This window comes from Coloeus monedula (genome assembly GCF_965178545.1).
Source record: "Coloeus monedula genome assembly, chromosome: 1".
NCBI lineage: Eukaryota > Metazoa > Chordata > Aves > Passeriformes > Corvidae > Coloeus > Coloeus monedula.
In genome coordinates, this window is record NC_138781.1 from 159,873,071 (window position 1) to 159,897,601 (window position 24,531).

The following is a 24,531-nucleotide window of genomic DNA, read 5'->3' on the forward strand; positions in this document are numbered from 1 at the left end:
AGAATCAGGGAGCAATTCCAAAGAATCAGGGAGCAATTCCCACCCCAGACTTTGGGTTTGGGGTCCAGAATCCATCGGGAATCAGGGAACAATTCCCAGGGATCAGAGAACAATCCCAAGGAATCAGGGAACAATTCCCACCCCAGACTTTGGGTTTGGGGTCCGGAATCCATCAGGAATCAGGGAATAATCCATCGGGAATCAGGGAGCAATTCCCAGGGATGGGGGAGCAATTCCCACCCCAGACTTTGGGTTTGGGGCCCAGAATCCATCGGGAATCAGGGAGCAATTCCAAGGAATCAGGGAGCAATTCCCACCCCAGACTTTGGGTTTAGGGTCTGGAAACCCTCAGGTACCAGGGAATAATTCCAAAGGAATCAGGGAGCAATTCCCAGGAATCAGGGAGCAATTCCAAAGAATCAGGGAGCAATTCCCACCCCACGCTTTGGGTTTGGGGTCCGGAATCCATCGGGAAATCCGGGAATAATCCCAAGGAATCAGGGAACAATTCCCACCCCACGCTTTGGGTTTGGGGTCTGGAATCCATCGGGAATCAGGGAACAATTCCCAGGGATCAGGGAGCAATTCCCACCCCAGACTTTGGGTTTGGGGCCCAGAATCCATCAGGAAATCAGGGAATAATTCCCAAGGAATCAGGGAACAATTCCAGGGAATCAGGGAACAGTTCCCACCCCACGCTTTGGGTTTGGGGCCCAGAATCCATCAGGAAATCCGGGAATAATCCCAAGGAATCAGGGAGCAATTCCCAGGGATGGGGGAGCAATTCCCACCCCAGACTTTGGGTTTGGGGCCCAGAATCCATCAGGAAATCCGGGAATAACCCCAAGGAATCAGGGATCAATCCCCCCCTCCCCCCTCCCAGTTTATCCCGGGTAATTCCACCCCTGGAACCCCTCCGCCCCCAGAATCCACCTCCTTCCCCAACCCTAGAAAACCCCAAATCCCTGGAAGTTGCGGCAGGGGTTAAACTCCGGCAGTCGGCAGCGGGCGGAAGAAGCGGAAAAATCCTTTTCCGAGCTCTTTTCCCGGGAGATTCCCGCAATTCCCGCTGCCTTCGCAGGCCACGTGCGCCTTGGATGAGCTCATGTCTGTGCCGGAGGCGGCGGCCGCGGTCCTGGAGCGATTCCCGAACCTTTTCCAGAGCCTCCTGCTGCGCCTCGGCTGCTCCGTGGGGGTCCAGCTCCCGAAATTCCTGCAGGGCCGGGAAAAGCGGAGCCGGCACGGCTCGGCCCCGCGCAGCCTCCAGCCCTGCAGGTGTGGGGGGAAAGGGTGGGAATTCCTTGGGAAAAGGGGGTGTGGGGGTTTTTGGGGAGAAGGGGGAATGGGATTGATGGGATCCGTGGGATGGGATGGGAATGAGACAGGGATGGGATTTGTGGGATAATGGGATGGGATTGAGGAGATGGGGTGGGGTGGGATGGGATCCATGGGATGGGATGGGATCCATGGGATGGGATGGGATGGGATGGGATTGATGGGATGGGATGGGATAGGATGGGAGGGGATGGGATGGGATCCATGGGATGGGATGGGATGGGATGGGATGGGATTGATGGGATGGGATGGGATAGGATGGGAGGGGATGGGATCCATGGGATTTATGGGATGGGATGGGATGGGATTTATGGGATGGGATGGGATAGGATGGGATGAGATGGGATTGATGGGATGGGATTGATGGGATGGGATGGGATGGGATCCATGGGATGGGATGGGATTTATGGGATGGGATTGATGGGATGGGATTTATGGGATTTATAGGATGGGATGGGAATGAGACATGGGATGGGATGGGATGGGATGGGATGGGATGGGATGGGATGGGATGGGATTGATGGGATGGGATGGGATGGGATGGGATTGATGGGATGGGATGGGATGGGATGGGATGGGATGGAATGGGATGGGAATGGGATGGGATGGGATGGGATGGGATGGGATGGGATGGGATGGGATCCATGGGATGGGATCCATGGGATGGGATGGGATTTGTGGGATTTGTAGGATGGGATGGGATAGGATGGGATTTATGGGATGGGATTTATGGGATGGGATTGATGGGATGGGATTTGTGGGATTTATAGGATGGGATGGGAATGAGACAGGGATGGGATGGGATGGGATGGGATGGGATGGGATGGGATGGGATGGGATGGGATAGGATGGGATGGGACGGGAATGAGACAGGGACGGGAATGGGATGGGATTTGTGGGATTTGTAGGATGGGATAGGATGGGATTGATGGGATGGGATTTTTGGGATGGGATGGGATGGGATCCATGGGATGGGATGGGATTTATGGGATGGGGTGGGATTTATGGGATGGAATGGGATGGGATTTGTGGGATTTATAGAATGGGATGGGAATGAGACAGGGATGGGATGGGATGGGAATGGGACTTCCGGGATAATGGGATGGGATGGGATTGATGGGATCCGTGGGATTTGTGGGATTTATAGGATGAGACGGGATGGGAATGGGAATGGGATGGGATTTTGTGGATAATGGGATGGGATCGATGGGATGGGATGGGATTTATGGGATTTATAGAATGGGATGGGAATGGGAATGAGAATGGGATGGGATTTATGGGATTTACAGAATGGGATGGGATGGGAATGGGTTGGGATGGGATTTCGTGGATAATGGGATGGGATCCATGGGATAGGATGGGATTTGTGGGATTTATGGGATGGGATTTGTAGGATTTATGGGATGGGATGGGATTTCTGGGATAATGGGATGGGATTTATGGGATGGAATGGGATGGGATGAGATTTATAGGATGGGATGGAAATGAGACAGGGATGGGATGGGAATGGGATGGGATGGGATTTATGGCATGGGATTTATGAGATTTATAGGATGGGATGGAATGGGAATGGGATGGGATGGGATGGGATTTCTGGGATAATGGGATGGGATTGATGGGATGGGATCCATGGGATGGGATTTGTGGGATTTATGGGATGGAATGGGATGGGATTGATGGGATGGGATGGGAATGAGACAGGGACGGGAATGGGATGGGATTTCTAGGATAATGGGATGGGATCCATGGGATGGGATTTGTGGGATTTACGGGATGGGATTTATGGGATGGGATGGGAATGAGACAGGGATGGGAACGGGATGGGATGGGATTTATGAGATAATGGGATGGGATTGATGGGATGGGATGGGATCCATGGGATGGGATGGGATGGGATTTATTGGATGGGATCCATGGGATGGGATGGGATGGGATTGATGGGATTTATAGAATGGGATGGGATGGGATTTCTGGGATCTATCGGATGGGATGGGATTTCTGGGATGATGGGATGGGATTTCTGGGATCTATCGGATGAGATGGGATCCATGGGATGGGATGGGATGGAAACCAAGGCTTGGGATGCGACGTTGGGATTGGCAAGTTGAGAAGCAGGAATGGGATGGAGCCTCCGGAGTGGGGTCGGGATCGTTGGAGCAGATTCCCAAAAAAAAAGGAGTGAGGGTGGGAATTCCAGGGAAACAATGGATGCCCCATCCCTGGAATTGTCCCAGGCCGGGCTGGAGCATCCCGGGATAGCGGGAGCTGCCCCGTGGCAATGGGATCATCCCGAAATCCCACCCATCCCACCCCATTCCCGGATTCCAGGATTTCCCGACCCCGGCAGGCAGCTGCACCCTGAGCTTTCCCTCATTAATTAGTCCTTAATGAATTCCGGGAAAGCCCCGGATGCTCCCGGGATGCTCCGAGGCCTCTCGGGCGCTCCAGGGGTTTTTTTTCCCTCCGGAATTTCGCAGTTCCCGTTCCTTGTCCTGCTTTTCCCGTGGCCATCCACAGCAGGGAAAGCTCCACCGGGATCTTCCCAGCTCCTCTGGGGGAATTTTTGGGGAAAACTCAGGGAGTTTTCCATCGGGAATTCTGCTTTGGGCCTCTTCCTTGACTCCTTTCCCATTCCTTGGGTTTTTCCCACGGGCTCCTGGATCCTTTGGTTCTTAGGGAATCACGGAATGGCAGAGGTTGGAAAACCTCTGGGATCATCCCATCCCGGCCAGCCGTGAATCCGAGGATTCTCCAGAGGCCCGGGAAGGATTTTCAGGTCCCTTCCCGTGTTTGGGATCAATTTTCCATCGTTATTCCCAAATTTCCAGCATTCCAGAGGCATCCCTGGGTGTCCCTGCCCCTGCTGGAATCCTTGGGGTTCTCCCACCCCCCCAAATTCCAGAGGCTCCCGGGGGAAAGGGAACAAATCCCAGTGGGAATATCTGGGGCAGCAGCTCCAAAGGCCGATCCCGAATCCCAGATTTCCTTCGTGTGTGGGATCCCCGCTCCCACAGCCGGGATTTATCCCTGGCTGCTCTTCCCGGTGTTTTGACGGGATAATGGATCTTTTCCAGATGTTGCTCCGTGGCAGAGCGATCCCAGCCCCGTAAAATGCTCATTCCATGAAAAAAAAATTCCTTCAAGTAGCTCCGGAGTTTTTCCCTTCCCAGTCTTTTGTCTTGGTTCCCGTTGCTGCCGTGCTGGGAAGGAGCTGGGATCGCTCCAGCTCCGGCATTCCCCGGGCACGGAATTCCCTCGGGACATCCCAGATGGAGCCGGATTCAATCCCAAATCCAATCCCGGCTCCAGTTCCGGCTCCAATCCCAGATCCAATCCCAAATCTAATCCCAAACCCAGTCCCAAACTCAGTCTCAAACCCAGTCCCAGATCCAATCCTGAATCCAATCCCGAATCCAATCCTAGATCCAATCCCAAATCCAATCCCGGATCCAATTTCGGCTCCAATCCCGAATCCAATCCCGAATCCAATCCCGAATCCAATCCTGGATCCAATCCTGAATCCAATCCTGGATCCAATTCCAGTTCCAATCCCAAATCCAATCCCAGATCCAATTCTGCTTCCAATCCCGAATCCAGTTCCGGCTCCAATCCCAGATCCAATCCCAAATTCAATCCCAAACCCAGTCCCAAACCCAATCTCAAACCCAATCCCAAATCCAATCCCAAATCCAATCCCAGATCCAATTCCGGCTCCAATCCTGGATCCAATCCCAAATCCAATCCCAAATCCAATCCGAAACCCAGTCCCAAACCCAATCCCAGATCCAATCCTGAATCCAATCCCGAATCCAATTCCAGTTCCAATTCTGGCTCCAATCCCAAACCCAGTCCCAAACCCAATCTCAAACCCAGTCCCAGATCCAATCTTGAATCCAATCCCGGATCCAATACCGGCTCCAATCCCAAATCCAATCCTGCATCCAATCCCAAATTCAATCCCAAATCCAGTCCCAAACCCAATTTCAAACCCAGTCCCAGATCCAATCCTGAATCCAATCCCGGATCCAATTCCAGCTCCAATCCCGAATCCAATCCCGGATCCAATCCTGGATCCAATCCCAAATCCAATCCCAGATCCAATTCCAATCCAATCCCAGATCCAATCCCAAACCCAGTCCCAAACCCAATCTCAAACCCAGTCTCTGATCCAATCCTGAATCCAATCCTGGATCCAATTCCGGCTCCAATCCCAAATCCAATCCCGGATCCAAATCCAATCCCAAACCCAGTCCCAGATCCAATCCTGTATCCAATCCCAAACCCAATCCCGAATCCAATCCCGGATCCAATCCTGGATCCAATCCCAAATCCAATCCCAGATCCAATTCCAGCTCCAATCCCAAACCCAGATCCCAGGCCCCATCCCAAACTCCATCCTAAACTCAGTCCCAAACTCAATCCCAGATCCCAGATCCAATCCCAAACCCAATCCCAGATCCCAGATCCAATCCCAAACCCCATCCCAATCCCAATCCCAGATCCAATCCCAAACCCAATCCCGAATCCCTGATCCAATCCCAAACCCCGTCCCAATCCCAGATCCAATCCCAAACCCAATCCCAAACCCAATCCCAGATCCCGGATCCAATCCCAAACCCAATCCCAGATCCCATTCCCTTTTCCAGCTGCGCCCTGGAGACGCTGAAGGCGATGCTGGAGCGTGCCGGGAACGACGACGTCGTCCGGGATGTGGGAAGCGCCGGAGGCTGGGAATTGATGGGAATTCCTGAGCGGCACCACGACGGAATCGCCCTCCTGGCTGGGTAGGGAATTCCAGGGGGCGGGGAGCGGAGCTGGATGGGATTTAGGGGAATTCCGGGATTTTTTGGGATGGGGTGGGATCGTCCTGCTCCCGGGAATGCGGAGGGGTGGATGGAGCTGGAGCCGGATGTTGGTCCCGCTGCGGAATTCCCGGTGTTGTCAATCCCAGTGTGGAATTCCCGTTGTCCCCAATCCCAGTGTGGGATTCCCAGTGGCACTGTTCCCACTCTGCAATTCCAGTGCCATTGATCCCACTCTGGAATTCCCAATGCCATTGATCCCAATATGGAATTCCAGTGCCACTGATCCCAGTATGGAATTCCAGTGCCATTGATCCCACTCTGGAATTCCCAATGCCATTGATCCCAACATGGAATTCCAGTGCCACTGATCCCAGTATGGAATTCCCAGTGCCACTGATCCCACTCTGCAATTCCAGTGCCATTGATCCCACTCTGGAATTCCCAATGCCATTGATCCCAGTATGGAATTCCAGTGCCACTGATCCCAGTATGGAATCCCAATGCCATTGATCCCAGTATGGAATTCCAGTGCCATTGATCCCACTCTGGAATTCCCAGTGCCACTGGTCCCAGTATGGAATTCCAGTGCCATTGATCCCACTCTGGAATTCCCAATGCCATTGATCCCAATATGGAATTCCAGTGCCATTGATCCCAGTATGGAATTCCCAGTGCGATTGATCCCACTCTGGAATTCCAGTGCCATTGATCCCACTCTGGAATTCCCAATGCCATTGATCCCAATATGGAATTCCAGTGCCATTGATCCCAATATGGAATTCCCAGTGCCATTGATCCCAGTATGGATTTCCCAGTGCCATTGATCCCAGTATGGAATTCCAGTGCCATTGATCCCACTCTGGAATTCCCAATGCCATTGATCCCAATATGGAATTCCCAGTGCCATTGATCCCAGTATGGATTTCCCAGTGCCATTGATCCCAATATGGAATTCCAGTGCCATTGATCCCAATATGGAATTCCAGTGCCATTCATCCCAGTATGGAATTCCAGTGCCATTCATCCCACTCTGGAATTCCCAATGCCATTGATCCCACTCTGCAATTCCAGTGCCATTGATCCCAGTATGGAATTCCAGTGCCATTGATCCCACTCTGCAATTCCAGTGCCATTGATCCCAGTATGGAATTCCCAGTGCCATTGATCCCACTCTGGAATTCCCAATGCCATTGATCCCAGTATGGAATTCCCAGTGCCATTGATCCCAATATGGAATTCCCAGTGCCATTGATCCCAGTATGGAATTCCAGTGCCATTGATCCCACTCTGGAATTCCCAATGCCATTGATCCCAGTATGGAATTCCAGTACCATTGATCCCAGTATGGAATTCCCAGTGCCATTGATCCCAGTATGGAATTCCAGTACCATTGATCCCAGTATGGAATTCCAGTGCCATTGATCCCACTCTGGAATTCCCAATGCCATTGATCCCAATATGGAATTCCAGTGCCATTGATCCCAATATGGAATTCCCAGTGCCATTGATCCCAGTATGGAATTCCAGTGCCATTGATCCCACTCTGGAATTCCCAATGCCATTGATCCCAATATGGAATTCCAGTGCCATTGATCCTGCTCTGAAATTCCCAGTGCCACTGATCCCACTCTGGAATTCCCAATATGGGATTCCCGCTGTCTCCGATCCCGTTTTCCATCATTCCCATGGCTGGGCTCCTTCCCTTCCCTGTTCCCACTTCCATGGGATCAACACCCGAAGCACCCCATGGAAAACTTCTCCCTTTTCCCGCTGCTGCCTCCCTGGGATTCCTGGACTATCCCATCCCGTCATTCCCGGTGAAATTCCCGGTGCCAGAGGGGGCAAGACCCCATCCCGGTTCATCCGGGAATAACCCCTGGCTTGGGATTGGGATTTTCCAGCCTTAGGGAACCTCCCAAACATTCCCGAGGGACTCATCCCAAAGAAAACCCGGATGGGGTGTCCGGGATGCTCCAGATCCTTCTCTGTAGATCAATCCCGGTTTCCATGCCGGGCGTTGTCCTGCCCGGGCGCAGGAATTCCCGGGATTCCCGGGATTCCCAGGATTCCGAGTGCCGTTCCCACACAGGGCGATGGCTCGGCTCTGCGGGCCCCGGCTCCCACGGATCGTCCGGAGCCTCATCCCGGTCCTGGGAAGCGTCTTCGAGTGCCAGAGGGTCACCAGCACCGCGTTCCTGGCCGAGGTGAGGCGGGAAAAACGGGGAATATCCGGCTGTTCATCCATCCATGGATCCATGGATCCATCCATCCCTCCATCCATGGATCCATCCATCCCTCCATCCATGGATCCATCCATCATCCATCCATCCATCCCTCCATTAATCCATCCATCCATCCCTCCATCCATGGATCCACCCATCCATCCATGGATCCATCCCTCCATCCATCCATCCATCCATCCATCCATCCATCCATCCATGGATCCATCCATCATCCATCCATCCATCCCTCCATTAATCCATCCATCCATCCCTCCATCCATGGATCCACCCATCCATCCATGGATCCATCCATCATCCATCCCTCCATCCATGGATCCATCCATCCCTCCATCCATGGATCCACCCATCCCTCCTTCCATGGATCCATCCATCATCCATCCATGGATCCATCCATGGATCCATCCATCCATCCGTGGATCCATGGATCCCTCCATCCATCCCTCCGTCCATGGATTCATCCATCCCTCCATCCATGGATCCATCCATCCCTCCATCCATGGATCCATCCCTCCATCCATGGATCCATCAATCCCTTCGTCCCTCTTCATCCATGGATCCATCCCTCCATCCATGGATCCATCCCTCCATCCATGGATCCATCGATCCCTCCATCCATGGATCCATCCATCCATCCCTCCATCCATCCATGGATCCATTGATCCCTCCACCCATGGATCCATCCATCATCCATCCCTTCATCCATCCATCCATCCATGGATCCATCCATCCATCCATGGATCCATCCCTCCATCCATGGATCCATCAATCCCTTCGTCCCTCTTCATCCATGGATCCATCCATCCATCCATGGATCCATCCCTCCATCCATGGATCCATCCCTCCATCCATGGATCCATCGATCCCTCCATCCATGGATCCATCCATCCATCCCTCCATCCATCCATGGATCCATTGATCCCTCCACCCATGGATCCATCCATCATCCATCCCTTCATCCATCCATCCATCCATGGATCCATCCATCCATCCATGGATCCATCCCTCCATCCATGGATCCATCCATCCCTCCATCCATGGATCCATTGATCTCTCCACCCATGGATCCATCATCCATCCATGGATCCATCAATCCCTTCGTCCCTCTTCATCCATGGATCCATCCCTCCATCCATGGATCCATCCCTCCATCCATGGATCCATCGATCCCTCCATCCATGGATCCATCCATCCATCCCTCCATCCATCCATCCATGGATCCATTGATCCCTCCACCCATGGATCCATCCATCATCCATCTCTTCATCCATCCATCCATCCATGGATCCATCCCTCAATCCATGGATCCATCCCTCCATCCATGGATCCATCGATCCCTCCATCCATGGATCCATCCATCCATCCCTCCATCCATCCATGGATCCATTGATCCCTCCACCCATCATCCATCCCTTCATCCATCCATCCATCCATCCATGGATCCATCCCTCCTTCCCTCCCTCCATTTTTGGCTCCACCTTTTCCCAGCTCCATCTTTCCATCCCACCCCATCCCATCCCATCCCACCGCATCCCAAGGAACGAAGTGACTCCATCCCATTCCCAACCCCACATCCATCGGATCCGGTTCCACGGAGCAGCTCCGAGCTCCATCCCCACCAAAATCTCCATCCCGAATTCCCAATCCCGGGCCCTGCTTGGAGCCCATCCCGGAATCTGGAGCGCGATTGGATCCCGGAGGTTGGAAAATTCCAACGGGAGCTGAGGGCAAGGAAAAGAGAATTCCAGCAGATCCGGGGGATGAGGATGAGGGGAAATTCCAGGCTCGGCATGGAGGGGATAGATGGGAAAGGAGGATCGGGATGGGACCGGAGCATCGGATCCGTAGGGTGGCCGCCACCATCCCAAGGTCTCCATCGCTCCCTCCCAAATTCCCAACTTTTCCCAATCCCCGCATCCCACCCGGGGCTGAGTTCACCCTGGGAATTCCGGCTCCTCCCTCCTGGATCCGGGGGTTTTTCCCAGTGTATCCCGAGGTTTTTTTCCCTTCTCCAGCTCCTCAACCACAACGTGGTGAACGACCTGATCCTGCTGGAGCCGCTCCTGGATGCGCTGACGGCTCTGGAAAAGGATTCCTGCCTCCTGGTGCGGATCCTGGCGCTCCGGGGGCTTGGGAATGTCGCCTCGGGATGCCCGGAAAAGGTGGGAGCAGCTCCTGGGATCCGGGATCTGGAGGGGCAGGACACAGGGAATGAATTCCTGCTGCCGCAGGAAAGGGCTGGGTGGATGTTGGAATTCCCTCAAAAACATTGGGATGAGGTTCTGTGGGATGGGGAGGAAGCTCCCAGGACTGGGATGCGCTGGGAGGTTCCGAATCCTAAAAATGCTTCAGCTGCTGCCGGGAATTTCTCCGGAGCCATTCCCGGCAATCCCGGAGCCTTTCCCAGGGGGTGGGGGAGGGGGATTCTCCCCAGCCCCACATTCCGGGGATCCCCGGGAACATTTCCCGGCTCCTCGGAGCCGCCGGAATTCCAGCTGGGATCGGCCCCTTTTCCCAGCTTTTCCCGGGAATCCCCGGCCTCCGGCCCTGCCCTGCTTCCCGAGGCCGCCCATCCCCGTTTGCCTGCAATTCCAGGGGGATATTCCCGAAAATCCCAGCCCGAGGCCGCTCCCTCTGCTCCTGTCCCTGTTCCCTGCCAGCAGATCCCGCCCTGGATCCCTCCTGGATCCCTTCGATCCCACTTTTCTCCCGGGAATTCCCCATTCCCTTCTTCCCATTCCCAAAACCCCTGGAAAAGGCCCTGCAAGGGGCTCCGAGATTTCCCTTTCTTTCCCCCCTTTCCCACCAATTCCAGCACTTTCCAGGGGGAACATTCCTGAAAATCCCACCTAAACCTCCCCTGGCACCACTTCCCTCCCCACTGGATCCCTCCTGGGATCCCTTCAATCCCGCTTTTCTCCGGGATCAGCCCTCCCCAGCTCCCCCCCTGGGGGGGGTTCCACGTCCCTTTTCCCGGCCGTGATCCCGCTTTTCCGGCAGATCCGGAGGCACGGCTCGCAGCTGCTGGCCTCCATGGTCAACGGCATGGACGACAAGGACGATCCCAACAATCTGGTGGCCCTGGAGGCCATGTCCAGCCTCTCCAAGCTCCTGGATCACCTGGAAGAGCGGGATGTGCAATCCATGCTGCTCCACATCGCCATCCGCATCCGGCCCTTCTTCGACAGCGTAAGGAGCCATCCCGGGAATTCCCGGAGTTGTTGGGAGTTGGGCCGTGGTCGGCACGGCCAGGGGTCCATCCCGTGGGATTTTTCCGTTCCCAAGTCTCTCCCTCATCCTGGGATTCCTCCTGGATGTTCATCCGTGCTCTTGTCATTGGGATCTTCCCATTGGAATTGTCCCACCAGGATCGTCCCACCGGAATTGTCCCACTGGAATTGTCCCACTGGGATCGTCCCACCGGAATTGTCCCACTGGGATTATCCCATTGGAATTGTCCCACTGGGATCTTCCCATTGGAATTGTCCCACTGGAATTGTCTCACTGGGATTATCCCATTGGAATTGTCCCACTGGGATCGTCCCATTCGGATCTTCCCATTGGAACTGTCCCATTGGAATTGTCCCACTGGGATCTTCCCATTGGAATTGTCCCACTGGGATTATCCCACTGGAATTGTCCCACTGGGATCGTCCCACCGGGATTGTCCCACTGGGATCTTCCCATTGGAATTGTCCCACTGGAATTGTCTCACTGGGATTATCCCATTGGAATTGTCCTGCTGGGATCGTCCCATTGGAATCATCCCATTGGAATTGTCCCCCTGGAATTGTCCCACTGGGATCTTCCCATTGGAATTGTCCCACTGGGATTGTCCCATTGGAATTGTCCCACTGGGATCTTCCCATTGGAATTGTCCCTCTGGAATTGTCCCATTGGAATTGTCCCACTGGGATCTTCCCATTGGAATTGTCCCTCTGGAATTGTCCCATTGGAATTGTCCCACTGGGATCTTCCCATTGGAATTGTCCCATTGGAATTGTCCCACTGGGATCTTCCCATTGGAATTGTCCCCCTGGAATTGTCTCACTGGGATCGTCCCATTGGGATCTTCCCATTGGAATTGTCCCTCTGGAATTGTCCCATTGGAATTGTCCCACCGGGATCGTCCCCTGGGCATTGGACAATGGGGATGGTGGGAACGGGGGGGGCAGGGATGGTGGGAAAAATGGGATGGGAATGGTGGGAAAAATGGGAAAAGTGGGATGGGGATGGTGGGAAAAGCGGGATGGGAGTGCTGGGAATGGTGGGATGGGAATGGTGGGAAAAGCAGGATGGGAACGGTGGGAAAATGGGAATACTGGGATGGGAATGATGGGAAAAGTGGGATGGGAATAGTGGGAATGGTGGGAACAATGGGATGGGAATGGTGGGAATAATGGGAAAAGTGGGATGGGGATGGTGGGAAAAGCGGGATGGGAGTGGTGGGAAAAGTGGGATGGGAAGAGTGGGAAAAGTGGGATGAGGATGGTGGGAATAACGGGATGGGAATGGTGGGATCTCAGGCTGGGAATTTTGGGATCACAAGATGGGAATTTTGGGATCTCAGGCTGGGGAATTTGGGATCACAGGGCTGGAGATTTTGGGATCTCAGGCTGGGGAATTTGGGATTTCAGGCTGGGGAATTTGGGATCAGAAGATGGGATTTTGGGATTTCAGGCTGGGGATTTTGGGATCTCAGGCTGGGGATTTTGGGATCTCAGGCTGGGGATTTTCTGGATCTCAGGCTGGGGATTTTGGGATCACGGGGCTGGGAATTTTGGGATCTCAGGCTGGGGATTTTGGGATCTCAGGCTGCAGATTTTGGGATCACAGGGCTGGAGATTTTGGGATCTCAGGCTGGGGAATTTGGGATCTCAGGCTGGGGATTTTGGGATCACGGGGCTGGGGATTTTGGGATCTCAGGCTGGGGATTTTGGGATCACGGGGCTGGGGATTTTGGGATCTCAGGCTGGGGATTTTGGGATCACAAGATGGGGATTTTGGGATCTCGGGGCTGGGGATTTGCTGGATCTCAGGATGGGGATTTTGGGATCTCAGGCTGGAGATTTTGGGATCACAAGCTGGGGATTTTGGGATCACGGGGCTGGGGATTTTGGGATTTCAGGCTGGAGATTTTGGGATTTCAGGCTGGGAATTTTGGGATCACGGGCTGGGGAATTTGGGATCATGGGCTGGGGATTTTGGGATCTCGGGGCTGGGGATTTGCTGGATCTCAGGATGGGGATTTTTGGGATCACAAGACGGGGATTTTGGGATCTCAGGCTGGAGATTTTGGGATTTCAGGCTGGGAATTTTGGGATCACGGGCTGGGGATTTTGGGATCTCAGGCTGGGGATTTTGGGATTCGCTCCCGCTGACGCCGCTTTTCCTCCTTTTCCCAGGAGCAGCCGGATCTGCGGCGCTCCTCCATCGTCCTCTTCGGGAACCTGTCCCGCTTCGGCCGCACCGACTCCGAGGTTTTCTCGGAGCAGGTCCTGAACGGGCTCGTGACGCTCCTGCTGCACCTGCAGGATCCCTGCCCCGACGTCGTCAAGGTCTGGCCCCGACCCCGTTGCCGCCGAATCCCGGGAATGCCGGGAATTGCCCCCGCGCCCACGAACGCCCCCGGAATTCCCGGTTTTTTTTTTCCAGGCCTGCAAGTTCGCGCTGCGGATGTGCGGGCCCTGCCTGGGCTGCGAGGGGCTCCGGGAAATGTTCGGGAATCACCTGCGGGAAGAGCGGGGGCTGCACTACGGGGAGTTCATCAACGACGTCTGCAAGTTCCTGGTGCGCGCCGGGAGCGGGAGCGGGAGCGGGAATGGGATGTTGGGAATGGGAAATTGGGATCGGGAATGGGATGTTGGGATTGGGATTGGGGCGTTGGGATAGGGAATGGGACATTGGGAGTGGGAATGAGACATTGGGAGTGGGAATGGGATTGGGACGTTGGGAGCGGGAATGGGACATTGGGAGTGGGAATGGGAATGGGACATTGGGAGCGGGAATGGGACATTGGGAGTGGGAATGGGACATTGGGAGCGGGAATGGGACATTGGGAGTGGGAATGGGACATTGGGATCGGGAATGGGACATTGGGATTGGGAATGGGGGATTGGGATTGGGAATGGGGGATTGGGATCGGGAATGGGGGATTGGGATCGGGAGTGGGACATTGGGAGTGGGATTGGGACATCGGGATCAGGATCGGGACGTTGGGAGCGGGATCAGGAATGGAACGTTGGGAGCAATATTGGGATGTTGGGATTGGGAATGGGAATGTCCCCTCTGACCCCTCTGTCCCCTCTGTCCCCTCTGTCCCTCTGTCCCTCTGTCCCTCTGTCCCTCTGTCCCTCTGTCCCCTCTGTCCCTCTGTCCCTCTGTCCCTCTGTCCCTCTGTCCCCTGTCCCTCTGTCCCCTCTGTCCCTCTGTCCCCTCTGTCCCCCTGTCCCTCTGTCCCCCTGTCCCTCTGTCCCTCTGTCCCCTGTCCCTCTGTCCCCTGTCCCCTCTGTCCCCTCTGTCCCTCTGTCCCTCTGTCCCCAATGTCCCTCTGTCCCTCTGTCCCTCTGTCCCTCTATCCCTCCGTCTGTCCCCTGTCCCTCTGTCCCTCTGTCCCTCGGTCCCTCTGTCCCTCTGTCCCTCTGTCCCCTCTGTCCCCTCTGTCCCTCTGTCCCCTCTGTCCCCAATGTCCCTCTGTCCCCTCTGTCCCTCTGTCCCTCTGTCCCTCTGTCCCTCTCTCCCTCTGTCCCTCTGTCCCTCTCTCCCTCTGTCCCTCTGTCCCTCTGTCCCTCTGTCCCTCTGTCCCCTGTCCCTCTGTCCCTCTGTCCCTCTGTCCCTCTGTCCGTCTGTCCCCTGTCCCTCTGTCCCCTCTGTCCCCTCTCTCCCTCTGTCCCTCTGTCCCCTGTCCCTCTGTCCCTCTGTCCGTCTGTCCCTCTGTCCCTCTGTCCCCTGTCCCTCTGTCCCCTGTCCATCTGTCCCTCTCTCCCTCTGTCCCTCTCTCCCTCTGTCCCTCTGTCCCTCTGTCCCCTGTCCCTCTGTCCCCTGTCCATCTGTCCCTCTGTCCCTCTGTCCCTCTGTCCCCTCTGTCCATCTGTCCCTCTGTCCCCTGTCCATCTGTCCCTCTGTCCGTCTGTCCCTCTGTCCCTCTGACCCCACAGATGCGCACCCACCCGGCGCTCCTGAGCCGCCTCATCTCCACCAACCTCTTCTACTTCAAGAGCCCCTGGCGGGAGCTGCGGGCGGCGGCGCCCATGTTCATCGGTGAGGGACGGGGTGGCCGTGCCCACCAAGGGGTGACACCAACCCTGTCCAAAGACAATCTGGGCTCATTCGGGGTATTTTTGGGGCTTTTGAGGTGCTTTTGGATGTTTTGGTATCTCTGGTGGCCCCCATGTTGTCCCCAGGTGGTGCCTGGTCCTGTCACCTCTTGGGGTCACGGTGGTGGCCTTGGGCACCAAGGGGTGATGTCACTCCTGGGGGGCTCCAGTTTTGGGTGGTTTTGGGGTAATTTTGGATGTTTTGGGGTCCCTGGTGACCCCGGTCTTGTCCCCAGGTGGTGCCTGGTCCTGTCACCTCTTGGGGTCACAGTGGTGGCCTTGGGCACCAAGGGGTGATGTCGCTCCTGGGGGGCCCCAGGGGAGTTTTGGGTGGTTTTGGGGTAATTTTGGATGGATTTTGGGGTAATTTTGGATGTTTTGGGGTCCCTGGTGACCCCGGTCTTGTCCCCAGGTGGTGCCTGGTCCTGTCACCTCTTGGGGTCATGGTGGTGGCCTTGGGCACCAAGGGGTGATGTCGCTCCTGGGGGGCTCCAGTTTTGGGTGGTTTTGGGGTAATTTTGGATGGATTTTGGGGTAATTTTGGATATTTTGGGGTCCCTGGTGACCCCGATTTTGTCCCCAGGTGGTGCCTGGTCCTGTCACCTCTTGGGGTCACGGTGGTGGCCTTGGGCACCAAGGGGTGATGTCACTCCTGGGGGGCTCCAGTTTTGGGTGGTTTTGGGGTAATTTTGGATGTTTTGGGGTCCCTGGTGACCCCGATTTTGTCCCCAGGTGGTCCCTGGTCCTGTCACCTCTTGGGGTCACGGTGGTGGCCTCTGTCACCGAGGGGTGACGTCACTCCTGGGGGGCTCCAGTTTTGGGTGGTTTTGGGGTAATTTTGGATGGATTTTGGGGTAATTTTGGATATTTTGGGGTCCCTGGTGACCCCGATTTTGTCCCCAGGTGGTGCCTGGTCCTGTCACCTCTTGGGGTCACGGTGGTGGCCTTGGGCACCAAGGGGTGATGTCGCTCCTGGGGGGCTCCAGTTTTGGGTGGTTTTGGGGTAATTTTGGATGTTTTGGGGTCCCTGGTGACCCCCATGTTGTCCCCAGGTGGTGCCTGGTCCTGTCACCTCTTGGGGTCACGGTGGTGGCCTTGGGAACTGAGGGGTGACGTCACTCCTGGGGGGCTCCAGGGGAATTTTGGGTGGTTTTGGGGTAATTTTGGATGTTTTGGGGTCCCTGGTGACCCTGATGTTGTCCCCAGGTGGTCCCTGGTCCTGTCACCTCTTGGGGTCACAGTGGTGGCCTTGGGCACCAAGGGGTGACGTCACTCCTGGGGGGCTCCAGGGGAGTTTTGGGTGGTTTTGGGGTAATTTTGGATGTTTTGGGGTCCCTGGTGGCCCCGATTTTGTCCCCAGGTGGTGCCTGGTCCTGTCACCTCTTGGGGTCACGGTGGTGGCCTCTGTCACCGAGGGGTGACGTCGCTCCTGGGGGGCTCCAGTTTTGGGTGGTTTTGGGATTATTTTGGGGGTGTTTTTGGGGTAATTTTGGATGTTTTGGGGTCCCTGGTGGCCCCGATCTTGTCCCCAGGTGGTGCCTGGTCCTGTCACCTCTTGGGGTCACGGTGGTGGCCTTGGGCACCGAGGGGTGACGTCACTCCTGGGGGTCCCCAAGGGGATTTTGGGTTGATTTTGGTCGGTTTTGGGGCTGGTTTTGGATGGGGTTTTTGGGGGTAATTTTGAAGTTTTTAGGGAATTCTCCCCCAGAAAACGCTGGCCGAGGGCTGGAGCTGCCATTCCCGGCGGGATTTCCCCTCCCTGTGGATGTGGTGTTGGGGACACGGAATTCCGAGGGCTTTTCCAACCTCCCCCGCTTCCCTGTGGGGCTCCATCCCAGTCCCTGATCCCAAAATTCCCTCAGGATTCCTGGTGCTCCACGTGGACGAAGAGCAGGGCCAGCAGGTGGACCTGGACCAGCTCATCTCCGGTGAGTGGGAATTCCCAAATTCCCGACGGATCCGGAGCCCGATCCCACAGGATGGGGATCTCAGGGATTGGGGTTTCCCAGAGGGACGACGCTCCAAGGGGATCCTGCTCCCTCCGGAAACTCCGGAGCTCTGGGAGCACTGGGAATATCCCCCCCCCCCAAAAAAAACCCGCAAATTAAAAAAAAATCCCCAAAAATCCCGGGGAGACGTGGCTGGGATGAGCCTGGAATGTGCGGATTTGGGATGTTGGGATTTTGGGATCGGCCTGGGGACAGCACCGGGGTCGTTCCATGGGGGGAATTCCCGGGACAGCCGCTCTCCGTGGGGATCCGGGCAGATCCTACCCTGGGGTCGGAATTCCGGGGTCTGGGAGCCCCCGCGGTGTCCAGAGGGATCCGAAACTCCCGGGAAGGGCCCTCACCGCCCTCCCCTTGGATCCACCGGAGCCGGGAGCGGGGTGAAGTCACTTTCCTGGATTTCAGGGATTTTTTCCCTGTCACCGCTGACCTCATCCGATGGATCCGAGCCCGGAAACTTCCCGAGCCTTCCAAGGGAGCCGCAAAAACTCTAAAAAAGGGAAAAAGTCTCTTTCCGTTGGCTCCGAGACCCTTCCAGGAGCACGGGGCCGCTTGGAGCCACGGGCAGCCGGAATTCGCCTGGCTCAGGAATCCTTGGGATTCAGCAGGATCCGGGGGAGGCTCCGATTCCCCCGGAGCAGCCCCGGGATGCCCCAGGAATGAGGGAAAATCCCGAGGGATGCGGAGGCCGGGGTAAACAAGCTACTGGAAAAAGCTTGGAAAAAAGACCTGGATGCGTTCCCGGCTCCCGGGAGCCGCTCCAGGCGTCGGGAATGGGGGGATGGGGAGAGGTTTGGCCGGGAGAATCCCATGGGATTCACTCCCAATCCGGCCTCGGATTCCCAGGATCAAAGGGGCCCCATCCCGGTGCTCCCAGGAGCTTCCCAGTCCCCCCATCCCAGGAATCCCAGTCGGGCCGGATTTGCCAGATCCGGGGGAATTTTTTGCGGATTGAGGATTTTATTGCCGTGGTCACCGAGGATTTGGGGATTGACCGGGAAAGGTTCCGGTGGGAGAACAGGGGGATGAAAAAAGAGGAAAATCCGGGATGAGCCGAGGGATGTTCCCGGCTTGGCTCCTGCTTCCTCCCTGTTTGTCCCGGGATTTTTTTGGGGATGGGAAGAGCGAGAATTGAAATGAAATGGGATTTAAATGAAAGGCTCGGGATGATCCCAAAGAGATGAAAACCACAGGATGTTCCGGATGATCCCAAAGAAATTGAAATTAGCAGCGAAGGCGTGGGATGATCCCAAAAAACTGAAATGAAAAGCTCGGGATGAAAGTTTTGGGGATTGGGAAGCTCCTGGGAACACCGGGATGGAGCCCCTTTGATCCCGGGAATCTGGGCCTGGATGGGGAGCGGATCCCATGGGATCATCCTGGCCAAAGGTGTCCCCCCCCCCCCCCCCCCCGCATTCCCAACACCTGGAGCGGCTCCCGGGAGCCGGGAATGAATCCAGGGGGAATGCAGCGGGAATTCAGTGGGAATACAGCAGGAATCCAATGGGAATCCAGCGGGAGTGGGAATATGGTGGGAATAGGATGGGAATAGTGGGAATGCAGCAGGAAGAAAGTGGGAATGTGATGGGAATATGGTGGGAATCCCTGGGAATTCCTGGAGTTTCCATGGATGTATCCTGGGATGGGGGATCCCAATCCTGATCCTGATCCTGATCCCAATCCTGATCCTGATCCCAATCCTGATCCTGACCTTGATCCTGATTTTGGCCCTGATCCTTATCCTGATATTCTGATCGTAATCCTGACCCTGATCCCGATCCCAATCCCAATCCTGACCCTGATCCTGATCCTGACCCTGATCCTGATCCCAATCCTGATCCTGATCCTGATCCCAATCCTGATCCTGACCTTGATCCTGATTCTGGCCCTGATCCTTATCCTGATATTCTGATTGTAATCCTGACCCTGATCCCGATCCCGATCCCAATCCTGACCCTGATCCTGATCCTGACCCTGATCCCGATCCCAATCCTGATCCCAATCCTGGCCCTGATCCCGATCCCAATCCTGACCCTGATCCTGATCCTGATCCCAATCCTGATCCTTATCCTGACTTCAATCCTGATCCTGATCCCGATCCCAATCCTGACCCTGATCCTGATCCTGATCCTGATCCTGATCCCAATCCTGATCCTGATCCTGATCCCAATCCTGATCCTGATCCCGATCCTGACCCTGATCCTGATTCTGGCGCTGGCCCTGACCCTGACTCTGATCCTGATCCTGATCCTGGTTGTGATCCCAATCCTGATCCCGATCCTGACCCTGATCCCAATCCTGATCCCGATCCCGATCCTGACCCTGATCCCGATCCTGATCCCGATCCCCATCCTGACTCCAATCCTGATTCCAATCCTGATCCCAATCCCGATCCTAATCCTGACCCTGATACTGATCCCGATCCCAATCCCAATCCCAATCCTGACCCTGATCCCGATCCCAATCCCAATCCTGATCCTGATCCTGATCCCAATCCTGATCCTGATTCTGGTTCTGGTCCCGATCCCGATCCCGATCCCGATCCCGACGCCATCCCTGCTGTGCAATTCCAGCCCTGAAGCTGCTCCTGAAGGATCCCGTTCCGGCCGTGCGGATCAAGGTGGCCGAGACCCTGGGACGCCTCGTCCGCCTCCTGTGAATCCCGGCATTCCCGGAATTCCTGGGAATTCCCGGCTCCGCTCAGCAATACCCCGGGGGACTCCCATTCCACGGGAAAAGTCTTCCTGCACTTTCTTCCTCTGCTTCCCACGGGGGGGGCGAAAAAGTGGGAAAACGGACGGAATTTGGGATGGGATCCAGGTGGGAGCGTCCTGGGATCCGGATGGAGCCCGATCCCACCCATCCACATCCCCCCGCTGCTGCTGCTTCCCGATGGATCCGGGATCCGTTCCCACCCCGGCAGCCCCCCCCCCCCCATCCCACTCTGCTGCTTCCCGGTGGGTTTTGGGATCCATTCCCAGAATTCCCACCCTGTACAGAGACCTATTTTTAAATAAAGCTTTTGGCTCCTGATCCCACTCTGGAATTCTGGGATTCCTTGGGATTTGGGGGATGGGAGGGGGTGACTCCCCCTGTGTCTCCATGGGGATGATCCAGGGGTTCTTCCTGGCCTCTCATCCGTAGGAAAAACCTTGGAATTCCGTAGCTGGTCCTGCCTCGTTTCTGTCCCACCTCCGGCTTTTCCTTTGGGATCCTGCTCCTGCTCCTGCTCCATTCCCTGACCTCTTTTCCTGGGATAAATCAGATCCAGGGAATCCCGTCCTCTGTTTTGGTCACTTCCAGTTTTTCCTTTGGGATCCTGGTCCAGATCCTTTCCCAGGTCCCATTCCAGATCCCATTCCAGGTCCAATTCCAGGTCCCATTCCAGGTCCAATTCCAGATCCTATTCCAGGTCCAATTCCAGATCTCATTCCAGGTCCTTTTCCAGGTCCCATTCCAGGTCCCATTCCAGATCCCATTCCAGGTCCCATTCCAGATCTCATTCCAGGTCCAATTCCAGGTCCCATTCCAGATCCCATTCCAGCTCCCATTCCAGGTCCAATTCCAGGTCCCATTCCAGATCCCATTCCAGGTCCCATTCCAGATCCTATTCCAGGTCCCATTCCAGGTCCCATTCCAGATCTTTTCCCAGATCCTATTCCAGGTCCCATTCCAGGTCCAATTCCAGATCTCATTCCAGGTCCTTTTCCAGGTCCTTTTCCAGGTCCCATTCCAGGTCCCATTCCAGGTCCAATTCCAGATCTCATTCCAGATCTTATTCCAGGTCCCATTCCAGCTCCCATTCCAGGTCCAATTCCAGATCTCATTCCAGGTCCTTTTCCAGGTCCCATTCCAGGTCCCATTCCAGATCCTATTCCAGGTCCAATTCCAGATCCTATTCCAGGTCCCATTCCCAGATCCTATTCCAGGTCCCATTCCAGCTCCCATTCCAGGTCCAATTCCAGATCTCATTCCAGGTCCTTTTCCAGGTCCCATTCCAGGTCCCATTCCAGGTCCAATTCCAGATCTCATTCCAGGTCCTTTTCCAGGTCCCATTCCAGATCTCATTCCAGGTCCCATTCCAGGTCCAATTCCAGATCTCATTCCAGGTCCCATTCCAGGTCCCATTCCAGGTCCAATTCCAGATCTCATTCCAGATCTTATTCCAGGTCCCATTCCAGATCCCATTCCAGGTCCAATTCCAGATCTCATTCCAGGTCCTTTTCCAGGTCCCATTCCAGATCCCATTCCAGGTCCCATTCCAGATCCTTTTCCAGGTCCTTTCCCAGGTCCAATTCCAGGTCCTATTCCAGATCCAATTTGAGGTCCAATTCCAGGTCCTATTCCAGGTCCCATTCCAGATCCTATTCCAGGTCCTTTCCCAGGTCCAATTCCAGATCCCATTCCAGGTCCCATTCCAGGTCCAATTCCAGATCCTTTTCCAGGTCCCATTCCAGATCTTTTCCCAGATCCTATTCCAGGTCCCATTCCAGATCCTATTCCAGATCCTTTCCCAGATCCTATTCCAGGTCCCATTCCAGATCCTATTCCAGGTCCCATTCCCAGTCCCATTCCAGATCCCATTCCAGATCCTTTTCCAGGTCCTCCTCCCTCCCAGAGCTCCTTTCCTGGGACATCCCAGATCCAGGGAATTCCATTTCCATCCTTCCACCATCCTTCCACCACCCCTTCCCTCTGCCCAGGGTGGCTCTGGATATCCCAGAATATCCCTGGGAAAGCCCGGGAAGCTCCCGGGAATGCCGCTGGGAGCATCCAGCGGGATCGGTGGGGATCCCACCCCTTCCCAGCGAGGCCGAGTTGGGAATTCAGGACACGAAGAGCCTGGAATTGTATCCAAAAAAAGCTTTCCATGAGCCCTGGGAATTCTGATGCCGGCAGATCCCAGGAATGCTGCGTGTAGGGAATGCGGGGATGGGATTGGGATGGGGACACCCAGGGAATGTGGGAATGGGATTGGAGCTGCTGAGGGATGTGGGAATTTGGGAATGAGAATGGGACTGGGGACACTGGGAATGTGGGAATTTGGGAATGGGGACATCGGGGAATTGAGGACACGAGGAGGCCGGGATTGTATCCATGAAAAGCCTTTGCTGAACGCTGGGAATTCTGATCCCGGTGGATCCTGGGGGATCCCAGGAATGCTGCGTGTAGGGAATGTGGGAACGGGATTGGGGTGGGGACACCCAGGGAATGTGGGAATGGGGATGGGGACATGGCGGGACATGGGAATGGGGACACCCAGGGGATGTGGGAATGTGGGAATGGGATTGGGATGGGGACACCTGGGGGATGTGGGAATGGGAATGGGATGGGGACAGTTGGGAATGTGGGAATTTGGGAATGGGAACATCGGGGAATTGAGGACACGAGGAGGCCGGGATTGTATCCATGAAAAGCCTTTGCTGCGCGCTGGGAATTCTGATCCCAGTGGATCCTGGGGGATCCCAGGAATGCTGCGTGTAGGGAATGTGGGAATGGGATTGGGGTGGGGACACCAGGGAATGTGGGAATGGGATTGGGATGGGGACACCTGGGGGATGTGGGAATGGGAATGGGATTGGGATTGGGACACTTGGGAATGTGGGAATGGGATCGGGATGGGGACACCTGGGGGATGTGGGAATGGGATTGGGATTGGGACACTTGGGAATGTGGGAATGGGATCGGGATGGGGACACCTGGGGGATGTGGGAATGGGATTGGGAGGGGGACACTGGGGGAATGTGGAAAAGTGGGAATGGGATTGGGATGGGGACACCCAGGGGATGTGGGAATGTGGGAATGGGATTGGGATGGGGACACCTGGGGGATGTGGGAATGGGATCGGGATGGGGACACCTGGGGATGTGGGAATGGGGATGGGGGCCCATCGGGGAATTCAGGAGACAAAGAGCCCAGGATTGTATCCAGAAAAAGCCTTTATTGAACACTGTGGGCGGGAATTCCGATCCCACAGGAATGCTGCGTGTAGGGAATGTGGGAATGGGATTGGGATGGGGATGGGGACACCTGGGAATGGGGGAATGGGGACATCAGGGGACGTGGGAATGGGGACAGCTGGGGGATGTAGGAATGGGATGGGGATGGGGACACTTGGGAATGTGGGAATGGGATTGGAGCTGCTGAGGGATGTGGGAATTTGGGAATGAGAATGGGACTGGGGACACTTGGGAATGTGGGAATTTGGGAATGGGGACATCGGGGAATTGAGGACACGAGGAGGCCGGGATTGTATCCATGAAAAGCCTTTGCTGAACGCTGGGAATTCTGATCCCGGTGGATCCTGGGGGATCCCAGGAATGCTGCGTGTAGGGAATGTGGGAATGGGATTGGGGTGGGGACACCCAGGGAATGTGGGAATGGGGATGGGGACATGGCGGGACATGGGAATGGGGACACCCAGGGGATGTGGGAATGTGGGAATGGGATTGGGATGGGGACACCTGGGGGATGTGGGAATGGGAATGGGATTGGGATTGGGACACTTGGGAATGTGGGAATGGGATCGGGATGGGGACACCTGGGGGATGTGGGAATGGGAATGGGATTGGGATGGGGACACTTGGGAATGTGGGAATGGGATCAGGATGGGGACACCTGGGGATGTGGGAATGGGAATGGGATCGGGATGGGGACACTTGGGAATGTGGGAATGGGGACATGGGGGGATGTGGGAATGGGGACACCCGGGGAATGTGGGAATGGGATCGGGATGGGGACACCCAGGGGATGTGGGAATGGGGATGGGGGCCCATCGGGGAATTCAGGAGACAAAGAGCCCGGGATTGTATCCAGAAAAAGCCTTTAT

At 55.5% G+C, this 24,531-nt stretch overlaps 2 protein-coding genes across 2 annotated transcripts in view; one reads left to right on the forward strand and one right to left on the reverse strand.

Annotated features, from left to right (window-relative positions):
- LOC309577741 (maestro heat-like repeat-containing protein family member 1) overlaps positions 1-195 on the reverse strand; it is a gene marked incomplete at both ends in the record, with an annotated part of 65,006 nt that extends 64,811 nt beyond the window's left edge. Inside the window, one exon of the mRNA XM_082289957.1 lies at positions 142-195. Within this exon, the coding sequence (XP_082146083.1) occupies positions 142-195 (54 nt within the window). The remainder of the gene's footprint in view (positions 1-141) is intronic.
- Positions 196-772: 577 nt separating this feature from the next.
- LOC309577829 (maestro heat-like repeat-containing protein family member 1) lies at positions 773-20,723 on the forward strand (the record flags this gene model as incomplete). Its single annotated transcript, XM_082290075.1, has 11 exons — positions 773-803; positions 999-1,275; positions 5,982-6,119; positions 8,230-8,344; positions 10,396-10,542; positions 11,381-11,569; positions 13,786-13,938; positions 14,036-14,170; positions 15,538-15,640; positions 17,559-17,624; positions 20,276-20,723. The coding sequence occupies 11 exons, from the start codon at positions 773-775 to the stop codon at positions 20,359-20,361; spliced, it is 1,440 nt and encodes a 479-aa protein (XP_082146201.1). The 3' UTR covers positions 20,362-20,723.
- Positions 20,724-24,531: the final 3,808 nt, after the last annotated feature.